Raw genomic sequence first — 23,217 nt, 5'->3', positions numbered from 1 at the left:
TTGGAATGAACAGTTACGTTTATAGCAAGAAAGACGACCATCCAAGACCATTATCCAAACAAAAGAATGTTCAAAGTAAAAAAAGAAAATCAAGATCAGAATTTAAATCAAAGGCAACAATGGCAACAACACATAAACTTGCTCAGGTTCCATTCATATATTACTTTCACGTATCGTATGGAAAGCAAGAACTAAAGAGAGTGGGTGTATCTACATCATAATGCAAAGGGCACCGGAGGGTTAAACCAGGTTCTCCTCGGCCCCCTGACCTGTGATGTCTTTGATGCTGTGACCTTTGGGACGTGGGCCCCTGAGAGGGCTCCATGTGGAGCAGACCTGGAACTATATCACTGCCATGGGGGTCTGCGTGATTGTATGACAGAGACTTTTGTCCTTTAAGTAAATATACGCAACTTTGGGTGGGACTAGAGTAAAAGGTCACACACACACACACACACACACACACACACACACACACACACACACACACACCCTCAGAGGAGCGAGATCAAAACAGGTGGAGAACATTGTGTAACATTTACAGTGAGGTTCTCAGTAAAACTCCTCAGGGTAACTCAGGACCAGGATGGCTGCATGGTGCAATTTATATACCCCCCACTTCAAGCTAAAGAGCCCTGTGAAGTGGCAAAATAGCAACATTAAGTTACTTTTTTTTCTTTCAGTTGGTGGATTTCACTTCATATTTGCCATTGCAGGCTGAAGTTTTAAAAGTCTGAGTTGGAAAACAAAATAAACACATCAATTCACTTCCCCCTGTAACAATGCAAATTTCCCCACTGCGGGATGAATAAAGGAATATCTTATCTTATCTTATCTTATCTTATCTTATCTTAAACTATTATGAAACTAATCTCTGTTGGAGACATACAATCAAACTGCAAACGTTAAAACATATCAAGTGTTGGTTTTCAAAAATCATTTTGTAATTTTGGGTCTTATCCTCAAATTACATGATTTTGACATGATCTAAGTTCCTTACTGTAGATTAATGAACCATTAAAATCGACAATACAGTGATAATCGATATATGCTGCCTGATATCAGTTTACCTTGAAATAAATGCTGATTGCTGCAAACAATTTTTGAAAAGCCATTTATTGTTAATTATCACAGATAATGGCAACACAATAAAACGAAGAAAACTGTATGCATAAAACCCTTTTCAACACGTACAGCTGTGTGATGTAAAATACTTTGGCGGATTTTACAGTGTCAGTGCTGAAAGACGGGATTTTGTGTGGTTAAAGTTTTGCAACTATTTAACATAAACCACCAGAGGGCGATAAAATCAGTAAGCTCTAAACAAAGCGACAGGTTTTAATTTAAAGGAATTAATACGCCCCCTAGTGGCATCATCTAAACATCTCATTACCCTTTTTAGTCAGCTTTGATAAGCATTTCTACAGTGTACAGCTTTATTCCTTCCATCAGATCAGACTATTGACCTTTGAAATACATATTTATTCATTAGGCTAATATTAGTTGCATGTTTGCTACAGTGAATGCATGTTTAAAGTCAGTTGTACTGGGTGCTAATTGTCTTGTTGGGTAAAAGAAAAAAAAAAACAGAAACAAGATAAGCCCTCTCCATGCTCCACCAGAAGGCCGAGACATTTATCTAAGAATGATGGGTTGTGCTTGAGCCGCTCATTCTCACTCTCTTCATGAATAATGCAGCGAAGACAGCTGATGAGGCGCGTTTCCTGTCAAAATGAGAGACAGTCACACAGTTGCGTAACGAAGTCAGTAGATAAAGATTTGGAAAGAGGCGTCTTACTCTTACTGCTCGACTAATCATAATTGTTAGGATGGCCTGAACTTACAAACTTATTACTCAACTCAAAAGCAAATGTAACGTTTCCGTTCCAACCTAAGCTCACTTCATTTTATGTTTATTCTTTCAACCTATCCAGTTTCCACATTTCAAACCATCCGAGTTCTTTGAGAAGCGGCTCGTAAAGTTGCCGACACGTGCCTCCTCCATCATTCATGAGACCTAATGCAGAGAGCAAGCCCATGCAGCAAAGAGCCCGCTCCCCTGAGAGAACCTGCAGGCACAGGGAAATTACAAATCAGTAGCACTTTATAAGCCATGCCGCCAGCAGGAACAAGCTGTGGACCTCGCTGACGTGCAACCGCCTCTCCTGGCTTCTTGCTGTACACAAACTGTGTGCTTGAGAAACACTGATAAAGGCTAGAAATCAAACCTTTCCTCTCTGTGCTGGAAAGGGCCTAAGGCGAGCTTTTCAGGTCCTAATCATTGCACTTCTGATTAAAGTAAACTGTCAGGAAGCTCCACGTAAACAACCTGACATTCCCTGAGGTTGTTTGTTCTTTCTTTGCAGTGAGAATGCTTCTATTGCTTTTAATGTGAGCTGTGTAAAAAAAAAACAGCAAAACTAGCTCATGTTATCCATTAAAGAACAAATAGAAATTCAAAATTACCTCAGATAAATTAAAGTCTTCATTTTGCTTCGATCTCAGCTCCAATATTGCCATTATGAACATCGTGACTGATAGAGACATCTTATTGCTTCTGTTGAGAGTGGAAGAGGATTATGGATACATTTCAGATCATCACCTTCCAGTTTTCTATAAATCTCACTTCTGAAGCGCCTTGGTTTTAAGGAAAGGAGTCAGAAGCAATTTCATGGGACAGAGGAAGCATGCAACCCTCCGACCGCTTTTACATTCTGAAAAGTAATTTAAGGCTAATGCTAGTTTAACCTGGAAGCTCAAAATGATGAAAAGGAGAAATGTAAGAGCTTGAGGGGGAGTCAGGTAGTTTATAACAAAAACTGCAAACAGTATTTTTGGATAAGAATGCATTTTTATGGCTTCTATTTATTTATTGTGAGAAATTCTAGCAAACTTTTAGGCAAAATCGGTGGTCAGAATATTACATAGATTCGCCATAGGCTTTAATGCCATTAATTTGGGCTTCCACTCATATATTTAGTGCATTTTAATGGTAAATGCGCCTTTTCTAAAACCAAGAATTGAATGCATACTTTTGTATTTATTGTTGTTGATCTTCTCTAACCCTACAGTCCCACCAATATTTGATCAAATGTCACCGCTTTTGCTTATGTTGCCAAGCTTCTGTTGCAATTCTCCATGGATATTTGACAACTAGCAGCAAATTCTTCTTCACTGGAATTGCCTAGTTTCCTGAGACAAACTTTTGGGAGATCAGGATCCATTCTCAGCAGGGTTGAGGTCAGCTATATTCCATGCTTCAGGTCAAACTCCCACTTGAACATCCAATATCTATACACTTTGTGCAATGCATCCATACCACTAGGAGTAAAACAGACCCAGTGCTTGATGCTACCACCCACCTCCACTTGACATTTAATGCGACGTTCACACATTTAAAAAGTTTATCTTGACATCTTTGACTAGAATAATTACACAACATGTTAGAATCAACAACATCGTCTCAAATCAACAGCCTGATGATGAAAACCTGGATGCAACTTTAATGGACAAAGCAGGTCAGTATTAAGCTTCCTGAATCTTATTCAGCCCTCAATCTTATTGAAGATTTATGAACTGTTGTTAAAAGTGGAGTCTGGCAGGGAACTAAACGCTTCAAATGAAATCTATCAACTCTGATAAGAAAAGTGATCAAATATTTATACGACATTATGCCAGATTGTTGCTGTTAGCTGAAGTATATTTTAAAGAACCTTTTGACTAAAACAAGATCAGAGAAAATCCATAATACAAGTCGTGTCCCAAATTCTTAGTTTTACATTTAATTGAAAGTAACATTTCGAATCACCATTTTGCCCAAGTTCAAAAGCATCATTAGAAGCACATAATAACAGTCATGTCAGATAATTTCTGACACTTTTTATTTGAATTCTGACGAGCAACAAGAACCCAGACAGTGTTTTATGGTCCACTGGGCGTTTGAGCAGGACTTTTAAGAGCCACGGCAGTCAGGAATCCTTGAAATGACACCAAACAAAGAGCTTAAACCAAAGAAGCGATGGGAAAACATTTTTCTCATGTCTGTTATCAGTCATCACACCCTGACCCGACGGCACCACATCCTGACAGAAAAGGTAACTTCCTGATTAATGATATTCCTCCACTGAGTTGGAATATTCATCTGTGTGCAATCTTGCCGTTGAGTCAGGACTCCACAATGTCATTCTGACTTTGCACAAACCTCTCTCCACCTTGAGGCTATCTGTTTTATGGTGTGTTTACTGGCAGAAGAACATTGTGCACCGTTTCATTGACCTCAAAGGAAATGGGGCTGAAAACAGAAGTGCTTTGTACAAGTAATAAAGAGTTGCAAATAGGCTTGTTAAGTTACCATGCAGATCTGCTTAAGTTTTTTTTTTTTTTTGCAGTGCCATAAAACACAGTGTGTCTTTAAACTGCCTGTCATTTGTTTCTAGCTGCAGACAGGAGGCACTGTGGCTCTCTCTCCCTTCCAGCCTTCTCCTCAGTGAGCAAGCGTCTCTGCGTTCCCTCTGTGGCACATCAGCATCTGGATGAATGTGCTAACATCCCTCACAGCGCGATGAAGATTTACGCAACAATCAGAGATTTGATTGCAGCTTGGATAATTGCTGTTCATTGTGTTTAAACGGCAGAGAGGCACGCAGAGTGAATAGAGCGTGCTTGCAAAGCAAGGAAGACACGAAGTGTTGATATCAAGTATCTCTCTCTGGATCTCCGGAAACAGCCAGCTGTGCAGGAACGCCACAGGGCATCCCAAAGGATTGGTTTGATTCCAGTGTGAAGTGATCTGAGAAAAAAATACATGTGAGGAAGCAGTTTAAGAAAATGCAGACATGGAAAAAAGCTCGAGATCTGTTCTGAGAAGCAAAACAAAGGGCTGATTCTTCTTATAGGTAAATTTGTTGTGGAGTAAGTTGGGATCTTTCTAGTGATCATTTTCTTTCTACACCATTTGAAGCCATATTTTGAAAAACACATACACCTGCAGCATATAACAGTCTGAGTGTGATTTAGTCATTTTATGCCTGGGTAATATCATAACACTTCCTGGAGAAAAAAAGGAGAAGCCGCATTGCCTTCTACTTAAGCATTCAAGACCATCTGGTGGGTGGACCTTATGTCTTATGCATATGCTAACAGGTCATCTTCCAGATTTTCCCTGTAATTAGCTCCATCCAACCTGCTTTCTCATCCCTGTTGAATAATACATCCCCACTGCATGATGCTGCCAACATAAAGTTTCACAATGGGGTTGGTGTGTTTAGGGTGAAGTGCAAATTTAGCTTTTTGCCACTTGTAGCATTTTTACAGTTTCCACGTGTTTGGTGTGTCCCTTATGGCTTTGAGGAAACTTAAATGGTATCATCTCATGTATTTCTTTCAGATGTGACTTTTTTATTGTTCTTTTTTCCACAATGGTAAGATCTATGGAGCACACAATAAAAAGCTGTTGTGCCAACAGATTCCTCCACCTGAACTCTCTTTAATGTTTTCCTTGGCCAGCTTTACACATGTGTCTCTTCCATTTGACAAGTGAAAGACGAGGACTCTGTGAGATATTCAAAGCTTGGAAAATTGTTTTATAAGCAATCCCTGCTTTATATTTCTCAACAACTTAATTCCTGACATATTCCTAGTCTTTGTGATGCCATTGTTTCACTATTGATCTCTAACAAACATAAAAATCTTCACAATAGAGCTTTGACTGAGCTGATATTACAAACATTAAGGCACTGCTGTGCCAATTACACATTTATTAGTTTGTGGTTGCAAAATAACTCAACCATCTATCTTTCCATTGCATGGGGAACGTGCGTGCAACTCATGTTCTCACAGTGACTTGTTAGCATTTATTTTCCTATCCAAGAGAAAATCCCTTTTCTCTTGGCTCAAATACATTTATAATATATTTGTCCCAACGTCTTTGATTATGCCAAACTGCAAAACAATTGCATTTTTAGATTTTTTTGTTTCTATCAGAATAAATGATGAAAAGAGACAGATTTTGCCAACACTTTCAATGCTTCACGTGCTACTTTGAAAGGGCTTTTTTCTTGTTTATTGATGGATTACAGCACACCTATGCTTCACGGTGGGTCAGTAAATCTTTCCTTATTATACATATTTATTTTATTCAGCGCCAGATCCTCTCAGATTTATTTCCAATCTTTCTCCCAGTTCCGACTTTGTTCCGCTATGAATTTTAATTTTCAATAATTAAAGCGTTTGACTTTAAACCTTCTTCTGCCATTCAGAATCTTTAATTTGTTTTTGTTTTTTTAGCCAGACATTTAAATTAACCTTTTGTTCCTCACCTCCATGCTTCCTAACTGTGAGTCTGTATTGATTTCCAATACACACAGCAATGAGAGAAGTCACTATTTTAAACTAAAATGTGGATTTTGCACCAGTGGGCTACTTTCAGTCGCCTGCAACAAGTTTTGTCATTGTCACATACATCTCCCTGCAGCATTAGCTGCCACAAATCCCTCATAAAAAAAAACCCTCACCGCAAGCCGACCACACAGAAGCTCCTATTTTTATGAGCTCGTTAAGATGATGGGTTTTGCTAGTTTAGTGCCTTATGTAGTCACTGAGATATAACAGGGAGGGGGATGTATTATATGAAATTTTGAGTTTTATTTCACACAAGGGTAACAATTTATTGGTAAAGAGCTGAGGAAATAATCAGTTTTGCAAGATTTTTTTACTCCCTGATTCAGGCATTTGTAATTAGTTTATGTTAGAAATCAGGTTGACTTGTGTGGAGGAAATTAAGCAGGAAGCTACTGGCAAATTGTTTGTTTTGAATATATTTTCGTTGGCTATTTTTCTTCTGGCAAGAAGCGGTATAATATAAAGCGGTGGAAAAAATTGCCTCTCTCCAAATGACCAGCCCTCCTGCGATTCTGCAAGTGCAAGTGAGTGCAGACGATGGATGGAAGAACCCAAATTAAGCCTCAAAGGAAGAACAGATAGCTGAAACCTGAAAATGACTAGAACATTACTTAGATGAACTCTGACAACATGTCTGTAGGAGGTCAAATTCACAGGATTACATTAGGAGGACATGAAGTAAGAAACCCACGGAGTAAAAGAACCAAGCAGAGGGAGTTCTTGATAAGTGACAGGCGAGTCAATTAACTAAATGACGACAGGTGTGAGGAGGTATGAAGACAATTCAACTAAAGAACAAGTACAAGAAAATCAAGCAAGTATCCATTGAAAACACAAAACCAAACACAAACTAACACAAGAGTCTCGTGGCACAAACTGACGACAGCTGAAAGAGCCCGAAAAGAAAAACACTTACAAATTTTCCAGAGGACCAATCGATTCACATGAAATAATTTCAACTGACAGTTAAGATGTGAAAAGCTCTCGGTTACCGATTGTGCTCCTGTTTTCACAAGATTAAAGGCTGCAAACACAAGCCCTGTCACGTTAGGGCGCAATTTCAGGCACACTTCTCGTATGAAGGCAGCAGTAATAACAGAAGCAAATCTCAGGGGAAGAGCACACATGAAGGAAGGAGCTGCATGAACTTGTCTTTGTCAAAGTTTGGTGTGAAACTTAAGGAATAGAGATGAAATACCAGATTTTGTCTTATGGATGTTGTCTTATCAGGACCCCATTATAATAAAATTTACATTTAAACCTACTTGTTGCTGTTTGTTTTATATATTGAACAAATTCCTGGAAACAGAATCAATGCAAGAAAATTGATGAAGTCAAAGGCAGAGGAGGAGGACTCAATAAGTGGGGATCAATCAAAACAGAGGTAATATAATGCAGAGTTCAGGTTTGCTATTAGGAGGAAAAAGCATGATTTTTAGTTTTGATAAACAAAAAAGAAACCTCATCTACTAGGGAAAATGCACATTTTTTCTTTGTTTCTTAGTTGCAACACAAGATAAATTCATGTAAATGTCAAAAACAAACCAAGATATATGAGCAATCAATGATTTTTTTTTTATTATTATTATTCAAACTTATTGGAATGGTTTCAGTTAGGTTTGTTAAAATGCAAATTTAGAACTCCTCAATGACTTCAAGCTATAACAAGGTTTGTCTTGACCTAAAATATTGAACCACAAAGTCTCTCGGTTCTGTCTGTGCGAGAACTTCTGAGGCACTCTGCTGGATAACAGCATGCTTCTGTGCAAGTCTTTTACTGGACCACTGCAAGCCGGGAGCAAACTGCTTGCTGGGTCTCCAGAGTGATGAGAGGGAGAGTTTAGGTATCCACAGGAGACGGTGGGAGTGACAGGATCCACAGGGAGCGTAGTGAAGGAGGTAAAGGAGATTCTAACATCTCCTCTCCCAGAGACAAGAGGAAAAACTCAAGATACACATTTTTACCATTTTTGCATCTTTGGTTTGGTTGCAAACAATGTGCAACTCATCAGAACTATTGAGTTAAATTAGAAATATTAGGGATACTTACAAGTTAAAGTGGATCAAGGAGTTCGTATTGTGATGTCACTTAGTTTATTTTCTGTCAGTATATTAATAATGTACAACCAAGCTTTCACTGTCTTAGGAGGGTAAAAATGAGTCATTCTCCTTTCTATGTTACACCCTGCCTCCATTATCACAGCACTGCCGTTTCAGAAACATCTTTTTCAAAGCTGTTTTCTTGCTTTCTCAATCTGAATCTGAAGTGTTTCTTTGTTTTCTTCTGAACAGCTGCAGTTACCACACAGCAGCATACTGAGCAGAGGAAACCCTCATCTATTATGTATGTGCTCTGACATGACATTGTGATTGTTTTTTTTTTTGTTTTTTTTGTTTTTCAAATCCCCCCAGTATGCAACTGAGCTGCTGTACATGCTGGAGTTTTATTTTTCCAGCAGATATATTTGTAAATGCTGGAGGTTTCTCTAGAGAATTCAAAAGCGTATGTTTTGTTCTGGTGCATAAAAACGAATGCTAGACGAATTTCACCAGAGGTGATATACCTGTTTAACACAGCGGCTGCTTTTCAACAGGTTTATGGAGACTTTAGGTTTAACATCTTCTTTTGTGCAAACTTGGCAAATTTTGCTTTTCACTTTACATATTGCATTTTTATATGGGATCTACTCTTACTAGTACATGTGGTAAAGATGTATAAAAAAGGTCTTAAAAGATGCATAAAGTACTCACTTAAACACACACAAGTATGAGAATTTAGCCTGTGTTGGGAGAACATTTATTTAGTGAGAATACAAACAAGCTTTAATAAAATATTGCATTTTAATGCAACTAAATGTGTGTTATTAGTGTTTTATTCAGATTCATTCAGTATGTTTAAGTCAATAATGTTAAATAATACATGACTTTATTACTGAGTTGCTAATATCAAGTGACACTAAAACCCATTTGTCTTTTCTATGGACCCTTATTGATTGGTTTTCAAATTTATTCAACTTATTTATTGTTTTATTTTCCTCTTAATCAAGTAGAGTGCTTTGAATTGCCCTGTGCTATGCAGAAAGAAAATGCCCTGGCTTAGCAAGAAAAAGAAGAGTAACATCAAATATATACTGTATTTAAATACAGCATAGGAAGGAGCTAAATGATTCAAGAGAAATAAGACAAATAACACAGCTTAAGATTCTAACCAATTTTCAGGTTTTTAACTGTGAAGTGCTTCATTTATCCACAGAGCCATTAAAATCTCATCCTTCTCTGTGACATACATCATTTTCTCCCTGTTTCTGAGTTGGGTATAATTGGCTCCAGTCTGTTTGTGGCTGTTGACACCCTCATGATCCCTGAGAGGTCACCTAAGTCTGGGTTCATTAGTGCTGTGGTCAAGTCACTGCCAAATTCCCTGAAGCATCTGTAGCTTCCCTCTCCATCTACAGCTTTCTGTTTTTGTTCACAAGATATAATTCATATTAGGACGCTACCGTCACTCATGGGCACACAAAAATTCGTAAAATGTGTGAATGGGATTTAAAAACATCGAACACATTTTACCCCCCATTAAACCACATCTGATTCCTCAGAAATGAAGCTGCTTTCTCCAGCAGGGGCAAATACAGGTCATCCTGGTATATCTTCCTCTGGCTATAAAGCAGAAAAGGATGCCCCCTTTGTGATAATGCCCAGCCATGTCCTATTGTTAATTTTCTTATTTTCTGAGATGGGAAGGCAGTAGAGAGGGGGCCTCACTTTTTCTCCACTGGCTCACTTTGATGGTGCTCCTAGTGATGGATGAGCAGAGCTGGATACAGAAGCAGAGAAAACGAAGCTTTCATTACACTCTGTAACCAGCCGTCTCCGGAGTCCCTCTCCCGGCACTCAGACACATTACCTGCAACCCAAACAACTGCAGCTTTAAGATGAAATCAGTGTGTTCACTTTTAACGACCTCCTCGATTTCACAGACTGAACCTTGAGTCAATTTCCAGGAAAGTCTGTATGAGGGGAAGGATGAACACTGTACAATCTTCAGTAGCTGATAAGACTATGCTTTAATGTTTTCAGCTGCAAAGTTTGACAGATTTAAGGTAAAAGAAACAATTATATGAGTAGGAGCAGGGATGCATCTGAAAGTTGCGAGACTCTAGCTCTTGAGCTTTGGTGTTGGACACTCCTGGTTTAAGACCAGGGTCTTGTAGAAGTACATGAACCCTTACTGGTGTATGTTCAGCGATGTGGATGAAAATGTTTTAATAAGCAACACATTTCCAAGCAAAGACTCTGTCAACCCTGACTGTTACAGGAAACGGTTAAACAGTTTTACACACAGACAGCCCATAAACATCCAAACACACATATGCACATAAATTACAAAGACCAACAATATGTGTGTTAACATGTGACAAACTTAATGCATACACATATATTACGATTTCCATCCATTTTTTTATTAATTTCTACACCCTGCTCCTATCCCTAAACACAACGTAAACTCAGTTCACACCTCACTTTAGTCCTGAACATAACTCCTGATGCTATAACAGCACTTATATTTATGGGTCTTGGGTTTTGGGTCCCATAAGGAACAGTCGGTCCCCGCAGCATGAGATTTGTTGGAAAAATGGGCTTTGAAAGGTCACAAATCCAAATACACACATAATGCTAATGTCATATTTTACCTGAGCTATTAACTCATCTGTCAATCTACCAATGCACTTAAAATAATTTAATTTGGACATAATTGCAAAAAGCTCAAAAATAGCCACACACACACATGCGCGCGCGCACATGTTCCTTTTATCAGACAGGTGATGAACACACTTGCATGCATATTATATGTATGTGTGTGAGCAGCTGGTGGGGTGTTAGACTGAAAAAAAGAGTGACAGGAGGATGGAAGGATGGAAGTGCGTGTGCATGAGTGTGTGTGCATTTGTGCTGGCAGTGGCTTATCAAGCCACAGCCTAATGAGCCATCTGTAGTGTCAGTCCAGTGAAGGCCACTCTGACCTGAAAACTTCAAAAACGGTCAGCTGCCACACACAGAACCGTACCCCCTTACCACCCAAGTTATTCAGGTCTTGAGTTACAGCTCTGCATCTTGTTAATTAAAACATTTAAATATATAGTATGCAAAATTAGAACTTTTAATAATTGCTGATCAGTGGCTTTTGTGGTATTTAATATCACTATGTAGTAACATTAAAGAGATTTAAAACAAACTTTTACAAGAAACACTTTTGTGAAGCACTGAATCTTCTTTTTATTTTCCTCAAAGGAGAACTCTCCATTGAAACACCTAAAGCTGACACACAGATTCTGGAGAAACCAAAAAATTGTTTGTGTAACAATTAGTCAACTGCCTAACCCTTAAGTGTTACATTTGCAATGAAAACTTCGACGTGCACTAAAATCTGACCCCTCTCCATCTTGTTTACATTCATGAAAAAGTAAACTGTGTTCAGCGTCTTCTTTAGGGGTCTTTGTGTTCTTTCCAGGTGGGGCAGCGCCACCCCAGGCGAGAAGGTGCACAAGTTTTTCAAATGGTTTGGTCCGTTTGACAGTGAACTCCACCAGCTGAAAATGTAAAAAAAAAAAAAAATGTAGCAACTTTGGGCCCCAATCGAACTGAGTCTACTGGACTATCAGGTGTTAATATTTCTTGCTAATGTGTCATTACTACATATGCACTCCAAGCTCACCGATCTGTCACACAGCATTCTGTACACTCTACATTTAATGACTTCTTGCCTCTGGGGCAATCTTCTCTGTCAATATCGCTCAACGTAATTATCCATAAACTATCGGCAAGATGGACGCTGCTTTTCATAAAACATAGGGATGGAGATGTTTTTAGTCAGATTTACCTTTTTTTAATTACTTGGAGAGTTCAGCATCTCTCCCCTGCTCCTTTCAGCAGCTCTACATCCATCAGTTTAAATGATGCATGGTTACAACACGCATCCGAAAGATCAGTCGTCCATTAATGCCTTCAGAATAACGCTCGGGGGAAGTGAACTGACAGAACATGACAGGGAGAACAATCGGTTCTTCAGACAATGAAAGAGGTTGTCAGAGGTTCCTGATTAGTCACAGCAGTGTGAGCAGCAAACCTTCACACACTAACGTGCACTTTATTCACTGAGTAGATGTGGATAAGGGCGAGAGGTTGACTCTAATTGGGCCAATTAGGTAATGAATTAGAAAAGCTGTCTTGATCCTCAACATATAGCTTCAGTTAGAGCCATTTTACTAAAGTGAACCACACCGAAGCTTCCAGTAAAGCAGCAGCCATGGCAGCATTGCTTTAAATATCAACTGTGTCAGCTTCACTTTCAGGGGAACGTTGTTATCGGCCGCCCCTGCTGTGCATGTGTACAAAGGCAGAAATAAGCATCTCCTCACAGGAGGAAGCAAAGCCAGCGCAGAGGAAGCGAATGTCGGCCTCTCCGCTCAAGTGGAGCCGAACACTTCATGGAATTGTTTTGCTCCACGTCCTCCAAGAAAAGCCAGCGATCGCATTGTCTATGCTTAGGGTGAAAAAAGCATTCCTATGTTTGATCCGAAAGACTGAACACCCTAAAGCTAAGGAAATAGGGGTGGGTTTACATACAAAGACAGGCTAAGGCTTTTCCATTTTCATCTCGAGCCAGAAACAGAGAGGAAGGAGCAGGCGAGCCAGAGGCTGCAGAGTCGATTTGTCAGCTGGAGCACCGAATGAACGCTTCATCGATTGGGGAATTGTGATGAGTACATGGTTTGCTGCTGTGCTGTAATGCGATGGGCAAAGCTGTCACAGCCTGAACCAGTATCAGTCTGAATGATCTGGACCCTGTCCTGTTAATGACGACCATCTGTTCTGTTCAAACAGGCAAGAATTCACCGGACAGGAGTCCGCTTCGTCTGAATGGACACACATCCATTAAAAAACATGGGTGTAGGTTTCAGTGAGGATGCTGAGTGAAAACACCAAAGAACCCCTTATCAGTCGTGACATAGAGTTGAGCACACAGAAGTTCATAGACTTTCTGACTAATTAATTCTTCCTCCTTGAGCCCCATTTCTTGTTTTTTGCTTTTTCACTTTTAAATCCTATTGTGTGCCAGAATATTTGGACTTGATGGGGTTGTGATGTTTGAAGATGATGAGTTACATTTTATTTTGTTGCACTAGAACAAAATACTCACCTCATTTTTAAACATGTTTATATATATAGTGTTTGTCAGCCAAAATGGCGGACATAAGAGTGAAACGGGTAAGACAACGCACTCATGAGCTGCAGAGCTTCATCCTTTTAGTTGTGTGTATCTTTAGACATTTCCTCATGTTACATTGTACTCTAAACATCATAAATAAGAATTTTATACACACATCAAATGACACCTGCTGCTATTATGCTTACAGCTTCTGAGGAGGACAGTAATGATTCTGAAAATGATGATTGTGAGAGCTTTGATGAACAGCTGCAGGAAACTGGATACTATACTTCTGATTTCAGTTTCTCTTTTGACTAAAGCTTTACAGTAATTTCCTACTGTTTAAACTGTAATCTGAAATATGTATTAATTGCTAATAAACATGGTTTGAGGTCATGCTATATCTTTATTGCTAGTATAGCTACAATGATCTGTTTAATAATCAATCGGGAATCTGAATCCGCTGCCTTACTGTGCGGCCAGTGAGACGACAAAAGTCAGATCTGAAGTGTGAGTTCACCACAAGCCTGAAAAACAAACAGCGTATGGCTTCAAAGGAGTGACGATGCAAGAACTATGAAAAGACAGCGTCTCAACTTCCGGACTCTCCTCTTGAACACAAATTCAGTGATTAATCTCACGTCCGTTTTTCTAACAGCCAGCCTACAAATGAATTTCAGCAGCCGTCAAGCAGAGTAAGTGGTCCCTAAAGAAAGATGAAGGAGGAAGTAGAGAAGGGCATTTAAAAAAAATGACATATCTGCCGCATTGCTATTCATGGGTTTTGCCCTGTCTATTAATTATACACCAGAGCTCTTCTCAAAAAATAAAAAATAAAAAGCAGGGCAAGCTTGAGTCTTTCTGTGGGTAAAAGCATTGACTCACCATGCCCCACAAAGTAATTAAAGCTCAGACATGAATAACTCAGCCCAGAAAAAAAGAAATGAAACATAGAGAGGATTTATTTTCCCCATTTTAGCTTGTATGGTGAAACTTATTTAAAATCCTCCACACTGGAGTCTGTTGTTAAAATTGCCCTTTGTTACAGACGTCCTCTTTCAATCTGCAGTGTCTTGACTTTAAAGCCCCAAACAGATTAAATCGATAAAGAGCCAGAGGAAAAAGAACTAATTTATTCTTTTGTTTTCTGCTTTTTCACTTTTATCTGGAGTTCCTCCGCTCAGATCGATTGGTTTCAACATCGGAGCATCTGTGTCAGACTCCCACAGAAAGGGCAGGAGCACAAAGAAAACTAATGTTTTCAGATAAACGTCCAAAAAATGATACACGGCTTAATTTTTTTTGCCCAGAGAACTTGCAGAATAAAAGAGCAGATGATAGTTTCTCATCGGCGGTTAATGACCACGATGATGAACTCATCAACAGAATCGCTTCCTCCTCTCCATAAGTTTTATATTGTGGCTAAATCACCTTTATTGCTGTTTGTGTAATTAGGAGCCCATATCGTGGGAGTAATGACGGTGGTGACGCTTCGTTGTTGTCCCAGAAAGCGTGGGAGGGTTTTTATTATCTTGTGCGCTGCTTCCTTCTCCCATAGGTTACCATTAGCATTCCTGCGCTGATGCTGCCAGTGATTAAAGGAGGGGTGAAAGCGAAGGCTCGAGAAAATGAAGGGGCGGCTCATGATGGTAATCAGAGCTGACTTACATCCTGCGGTGAAGGAGCAACAACATTTAGCTCACTCCATTTTTCCTGCCAGTGTGGATTTTGTTTGATTGGTTTTAACAAAGTACTTTGTTGAACTCGCTTCACTTGAAGAGCCTCTTGTTTTCAAGCATTCAAGTGTTTTTTGGGGGGGGGGGTTTTAGTTGACATTTCATAAATACTTAAAATTTATCATAAAAAGGTGCTTCTCTTGGCTGGATAAATGTTGGGGAAAGAAAATGAGGATCAGGTTTTTGCTCAGAGCATTTAGCAGCCAAAGAAACTTGATGTACTTTGGCAGGGTGATACTGTTAATTCATATAATTACATATAGATATATACCATCTGCTGTCAAAGGTGTCTGAGGTGATAGCAGCTGTAAAAGATTCAGTGACTGTAAAAGACATCAGTGCCCATAATTCAGTTTCATAACCTCTGCAAAGTGTTAAAATTATCAGAAGGGTGAAAACGACAATATCTTAGATGGTTTTTAAGTAGGCATTTATGAAATAGATCAAACAGCAAAATGTGAAAGTTTATTTCAGCCTGTGAAGAAAAAAGATCAGGCATTACCAACTGATGAGCTAAAACTAAAATGGAAATAATCTACAACTAAGGAAATGTGATGATGTCCCAGACATGATGAATAAACAATCTTGGAGAGCACCATGTTCTCCGCATCAATATTTCTTATACATATTTCACTCATGGGTTAAATAAATGTGATCTTACATAATTTTCTACATGGAAAACACAAATGGCCAAACTGCACTCACATGTATTTTTATTTGCAGAAAAAGGTCATCTGCTGTTGTTAAAATGAGTTGCAAAACAAAATCGTGTGGAAAAAATACAGTTTTATTCTCCAGTAAATGACCACTGACTGATTGTGTAAAATCCACCTTTTTGAAAAGCTAGTTTGTTAAGTTTGTCCATGTGATTACCATGTTGAACTTAACTAATGTTGATAGTCTTACTATTACTGTTACTATTAGGATGAATATATAGCATTAAATATACCTGTGGCAGGAAAGGAGTTATTTTATGAGAAAGATATAACAATAACACTAACAGCGCTGACATGAAGAGAATAGGAAATGGTAACCAGCAAGAAATGGACCATGTGACAGGAGGATCTAGCAGGGAGTGACAGAAAAAGAGAGGCTTAAATACTAAGGAGTGTGGTCAGGTGGTTAATTACAAACAGGGTGGATCTGGGAGAAAAGGCAGACATTATACTGAAGGAAGATGGAAACTGAACACAGAAGGGGCAGAACATGGACTCAATGGATCTAGATCAAAAAGGAAAAGCCTGACAAATAATCTAAGAGAAGTACAAAAATACAAGAAACATCCAGGAAACTAAATGTAAAAGAATGAGCATATAAAGCAAGACCTTTAAAATAGGAATAAGGAAGACAAACACGCATAACCAGGAAGTGATCAAAGCAAAATCGCAAACTCAAACACCCCAGGATTGTGACAATCATCCCTTTTAAAGACTGTTTTTATACCACAATAAATCTACAGGTCAGAAGGTTTTATAATTCTTAGACTCTACCTCATTCATCATTCATTATGGCCTGAATATTCATCTCTTTTTTTTATTTGACCAGCGACAACCTCTGTAAAATAATGATGTATCTCTTTGAATTATCAGTACAGTCTTTGAAGTTTCTTGCAGTGTTTAGCAGATAGGATGGTGACAGTGTTATCTTCGCAATTCTAAGGTTTTGCAAGGAATCCATCAATGCTAATAAAGTCATGATCGATCACTTATCTATAGAAATCAAACCCTTTTCACCTCGAGGGCTACAAAATCTTGAGTTTAAATAATTGGTCATTTTATTGTAGTGGTTAATTTACGTTGTTAAAATAAAGTAGTAACATGCTGTTCTCATTCAGACATGATGGCTAGTGAGAATAGCACAAACTGTGCATTAAATGAGAACTTTCCCTCCATTTCCTTTCGTCCTGTTCCTTCTTGGTTGACTGATTTACTTTCCTCAGGGAAATAAAGTTCTTGCTGCTCTCTTGTCCTCACTGTTGCATTACTACCCAACTCGTGATAAAAGGAACCTTTTACGCTTCCTTGAACAATATATAGTAGTGGCTGTGTGAAAGTTAGGCTCTTTTAGGTGAGGATGCTACAAAATGCATTTTTTAATCACAGAAAATTTTTGTGAAATGATTTTTTTTATTATTGTTACTGTCTATTTTATGTATTTTTTATTATCGTTAGAATTAACATTAAAGTACAAAATACTATGTTTACATTTATACTTTCTAATCTCATGTTATATCACATGAGATTGTTCGTTCACAATATGTTCATGTGAACAAGTCTTGTTCACGTGATGACATGACTTATTGCTTGAACAAGCTTATTCGTGCTTGATTTTAATTTAGCTTTATATTTATTGGAAACACTGCAATTGCAAAGTTGTGCTTTTTCGGCATTAGCAGAATACAGACAAAGATTTGTGCAGATTTGTGCAGATCTGTCGAATACAAACAGGAGGATATCATTGAGGACTTCGGCATATTTTTTCTGGCGAGCCTCTCAAACATTTAGCTGTGTTGGTTATTCCACAGTGGGTGATCCTTATAAGTTGCCTCTCCTCAGGGTTTCTGTTTATATTAAACACAGACTGGTTTCAGTAAAGATGAGAGACAATATTTCCAAACTTTTATAAAAATATGAGTTTTAGTTGACATTGCTTTGAGCTATAAGTATTAAAATATTACATCCACTTTAGACATATTGCAGAATTTTCAAGTGGTCAAACAAGATCATATATAAACATTGCAATATATATATAAAAAAAAGCCACCTATACATCCATATATGATCTTAAACTTAGTAAGCCGCACAAAACTATGGAAGTCATTCACTTACAGACACTCCAGCTCCCCTCTTAACTTAAACGACTGCCATGCTTCATCTCTTCCAGCTGATGCACCGCTTCACTGGTTCATATAATTACACCAGTGATCAAAGCTACTGCTGATTAAATCATGTTCAAAACCATGAGAGGAACCAAAACTACACAGCAGCTCAGTGTCTCCATGAAGCATTTTAAGCATATTATACATGCCTCTTTTAATCTGCAAGGAGCTCGTTGAGTTTTTTATTATTTGGAGTTCATTGCTTTATGGATTGACTTGTTAAGGTTGGATATCATAATAAAAAAACAGCAAAAAAGATAAATGTCTCTATAGTTTAAACAGACAATGTTTGTCAAACAACTGAATCGCTTCTTGGGAAAACTTGAGCTTGTCGAAGAGGCTCAAAATGAAATTTTTGACCTTAATTAGCTGTGAAATGTCTCTCCAGTTGATAATTTTTTTGTCATTACAAAAAATGACAGTTTTTCAGTTTTGCCTTTTGGAGTTTTTAAATCACAATAAATGTTATTTTTCCATAAATAGACTATCCAGCTTTTCTCTTTAAGATAAAACTAGTGCACTATCTTAAAAATAAATGGTTTTGCATTATATACAATAAAAAAAAAGACATACAGCTAAAGTTGCCCTTCTATTTTTCATCGTAAGAAATGTGGCACTCATCTGGTTCACTTGATTAAAAAAAACAGCCAAGTATTAAAAAAATATTAAATTGCTATTAATTCAGAAAACTCACTGTAAAAAAGTAAAAAGGTTTAATTTCAAAATCCAATATCCTGTCGATCCCAACAAAACACCAAACTGCCACCACCTAGATTTATTTTATTGATCACTGTGAATAAATGCAATTCATTTATTTTGAGTTATGCTTTGCCCCTGTGCATATTTCCCATCATGCTGCAGCCAATCGCCAAGCCTCCAGATCACAAACATCCCCTAGGCTGCACTTAAAGCTGGGCAGAGCTGCAGGTCTGATGGAATCATTAAATCTGCTCTTCTCTAATTGCTAATACGTCACCGGGCATTTCAGGAGCCGAGGGAGAACAGGCATAAGTTAGGTAAAACCCTCAAAGTAAGTGGAAAGTTAAAATTTACAATCACTCAATCACTTCCTCGTGCCAGCTGATGTTTATTCAGATAATGCACATAATGGCAGAAGCTGGGGGTTGGCATTTGATTTGTAGGCTAAGTCAATCCAGACTCACAAGTGGAACCATATTTCCTTGTGATCGATACTTTTGCTGAAGTGTGGACACAATAAAGTACCACCCATCACGCCGGCATCTGGTCCGGTGGCCTTTTGGAGTGACTCTTCCATCAATGACAAGGATCCCTGTGTCATCTGAAACTCTTCACCTGGGGTACTTTTAGTGGAAGGTCCACAATTCGTCAAGTTACAACCACAAACTTCAGATAGATCAATACAAAGCAGCATGGTTGTAAACTGGGAGGAAGGTTTTTATGTTTATTTCAAAATTTACAAAAACCGATGTGAAAAGTGGTGATCATTTGTAATTACAGATCCAAGCCTTTTGGATGCGTTTCTAACTTTACATCTAGACCTCTTTTGGCCGTGTCTCCATGGCAGTATATTCCAAATTGAGTAGAGTTTGTCCATTCTCTTACATAAACAAATTTGCTAAAGTGCCAACTAATGGGGTTTGCTATAAGTTGACCTCACACTGATTCATCCCTTGAGTTTTGCAGCTTTTTCATAATAGAATGGTTCAAATGTCACAGGTGAAACATTCCTCAGAGTATGGCTAGGTCCAAAGAGTTGCCTAAGGAACAAATTACTTGCAAACATTGTGCAATAATTATAGAACAAGTTTTACGAAGATATTTTTTGACATATTTACTCCTCAACCTGCCTGCCTTCTTTTCTGTGGGCTCATCAGCACCACATTTGATGGCATTAGTATAATGTCTTCTGCTCTTAAATTTGTATTAGCTACAAGTATTAGGTCAACTTTATAAACCTTTGCAAAAAAAAGAAAAAGCTGTATAAGTTTTGACATTCTTTCAAATTTAGGATTCCAGTGGACCTACTTGAGATTCCTTGTGTTGTTTTTTGAGTTAGTCAACTGGTTTTAAAAGTTTTTTTTTTTTGTTTGTTTGTTTGTTTTTGCATTAAACACATGGTCATTATTTTAGGTATTCAGAAGTGGGACTAGCTGTGAAATATAAATTAAGTAGAAAGAAATGTGTCAACGCAACAAAAGCAGCTCTTAGTGAGCCAGAAGCTGCTGTCAAAAAATATTAAATCTGCCCAGGAGTCCCATTTAGCAGTGAGACTATAAATGAGCGACCGCATGTTTATTTGTTAATGCTGCTACATTTTGACAGCATCTTTGACTAAACATCGGAGCAAATGCAGAGTGAGCAACCTTCACTTTCTGCAGGTGCTGTTCATTCATGTGAGCTGTTGTTTTATTCATTTATTTTATTGAGCAGAGAGATTTTTTTTTTTTTTTTTTTTTTTTTGAGGGGGGAAAAAGCTGGGGGAACAGTCAGGCATGCAGCTTTGCCATGATTGTTCCCAGTGAGCCTCTTACCCAAGGCAAACCTGTGGCAATTTGTGACAAACTTGCTTTCTAAAGTGATTCTCACCTCCAAATGAACTATTTGAAACTCACTGAAATTTTGCTCAACAGAAGTAGATGATTTCAGCTGGTACAGAAAATATTCTAAAACCTGGGTACAACATTGAAAGGCCAGTTTTGTTTAATTTTTTTAATATCTGCAGAAAGATCAAATTAACTTCTATTTTTCCCTTATTACTTGTCTTGTTGCCACAAATCTCATCAGTTTGTGGCTTTTAATTAGTTGCTTAATCTGAATTGATAATACAACAAAAACTTAAAAAATAATGACAAAGTTTGAAAAACAGAGGAAATAGGTTTACATTTTTTAACGTATTGCAGATTTCCTCCATTGAAATGTGTTTAAATATTCCTAGGCCATTATTGCAATCATGCTGATGTTTACGATCGGCTTAAGCACTGGGCCCTTCTCCAACATGCTAACAATTTTTTTCTTTTTTTCTAATGTTTATTTCACTGTAAACATTAGAAATGTTTACAGTGAAAACATTTCTAATGTTTTCACTACATTCTAGAAATATATTTCTAGAATAGAAAAATATTCTATTTTTCAAGAATATTTTTCAAATATTCTTGAAAAATATTTGTAAATGAGCGGAAGCATCCTGTAACATTTACTTTAAAAGAATTAAACGCCTTTATATTTACCTGTAGGTCACAGCACCGTTTTATATAAACTAATACGAAGTCAAAAATCAGTGGGTTGAACATGTGGCAGTGTGCACAGTTCCAGTCCATGTGACACAAAAGTGAGATTAACACCTTTTCTGCTCACTGAAGGGATTACATAAAGCAGGCGGCACAGAGTATCAGTCTCTGCTGCAGATGAGACTTTTCTGCACACTTCAAGTGATTTATGGGATGGAAAAAGCTGGGACATAACAAGAGGAGAAGGCATTCTAGGGAGTGAGTTGAGAATGAGAAGGAAATGGGAAAAGAGGTTGATTTGAGCGTTGGGTGGCTTCAAGGGGAGAAAGGATGAAATCTGGACAGTGGAACATGCAGAATGCTGTTTCACTTTCATTTGATTTTGTCCTAAAAAGTCAGGCACCTCTGAGAAGACCTGAAGCATTTTAGGGCAAAGTTAAGCAGCAGTTCATATATAATAATAAGATGAATTCGTTTTTTTTTTTTTTTCCAAACAAATAAGGGGTGTGATTTTATTAACAGACAGAAATTTGTAAAGTATCATATTAATTTGCATCCAAACCATTTTTCCCTTAATAAAATTGTGCCACCAACTGTAAATTTAAAAAAATATGTTGTTTTTTCATGTGTGTGCACAAAGATTATAGAAATGTTTTCCTGCATTAGAAACTTTTCACTTTGTTCCATCGGAAAGTTAATGGTGAGGGTCTCCAATCTGGCAGCTGCCTGAATGTACCGGAGCACAGCAAGCAGAGAAATCCTGACAGACAGGAAGCTGCTGCAGACCATCACTCTATTTCATACCACATCATACAAGTTAAAAATGATTTCAGCTCTAAGCTGAAATCCCAGATTGAATAAACAAATACCACTTTTTGAAAGATCATCAGAAATCCAGCAGATCTGTTGACAAATACCATCTTATTGGCTGCAACACGTGAAGTGTTTGAAGATTTGAAACTTTTGCACAGCACTCTCCTTGTATGTCAAGCTCCCTGATCTGCAGTAGTCCTCCACTTGAGCTCTGCGTTCCTCGCCGTGCAGTACAGTGTATTCTGCTCGAGGCCACCAGATGGAAAAAGTCCTACACCAGTCCGTCTGCTAATGAGCGCCGAGTAGCCAGAGGACATCGGCAGACGCTGCTCTGACACGACAAGTCTGGGAGAAAAAGACGCATATTTGGCTTCAAGTTGATTTTAACCTTCATGCTCGGACTCACACTCTCACCCTGATGGGATCTAAAAGGAACAGCGGGGGATTTGTCAGATTGATAACATTCACCATGGGTAAAGTTGGTGCAGCTGGCAGAAGGATCAGACTGTGAAGATTGTGATCTGTGATGCATCGCTCTTGTCATGTTAAAGTGTTAATATTCAGCACACAAAACCTGTATCTATTTGCATTGCACGCCGCTCTCATCTCCATACACCATCTGCAATTTTGTCGAACTGGCCTCTTTGTTGCTTCAGAGAGAGCTTGGTGTTCAAACCCGCCCGCCCCGCTACTTCTCACCCATCCTGGAAGGGGATTAGATTGAGCAGAATCATAAATCATTTGCTTTATCATTTCTGCAGCCTCAATAAAACTCCTCTAAATGGAAATTTACCACCATTGTCGCCGGGGCTTACTTCACCGAGAATAACCGTATAAATCAGGTTTGCTTGAAAACACCAGCGTCATAAGATGCTGGAAAGTTCCGCTGCCTACAGATGATCAGCAACACAAACTCCCCCGGAGGCATAAATCAGCGACTTTTCCTGCTCTGACCGGACTCGGTTCTCTCAA

At 38.3% G+C, this 23,217-nt stretch overlaps 1 protein-coding gene across 1 annotated transcript in view; it reads right to left on the bottom strand.

Annotated features, from left to right (window-relative positions):
* Positions 1–1,100: 1,100 nt before the first annotated feature.
* The window catches only part of kop (askopos), a 75,967-nt gene continuing 53,850 nt past the window's right edge, over positions 1,101–23,217 (bottom strand). Inside the window, exon 6 of the mRNA XM_015034038.1 lies at positions 1,101–1,724. Within this exon, the coding sequence (XP_014889524.1) occupies positions 1,640–1,724 (85 nt within the window). The 3' untranslated portion in view covers positions 1,101–1,639. The remainder of the gene's footprint in view (positions 1,725–23,217) is intronic.

This window comes from Poecilia latipinna, unplaced genomic scaffold, assembly GCF_001443285.1.
Source record: "Poecilia latipinna isolate Pla-1442-1.1 unplaced genomic scaffold, P_latipinna-1.0 Scaffold285, whole genome shotgun sequence".
NCBI lineage: Eukaryota > Metazoa > Chordata > Actinopteri > Cyprinodontiformes > Poeciliidae > Poecilia > Poecilia latipinna.
The sequence above is the reverse complement of the archived record's forward strand: the minus strand, read 5'-3'. Positions and strand labels throughout refer to the sequence as shown.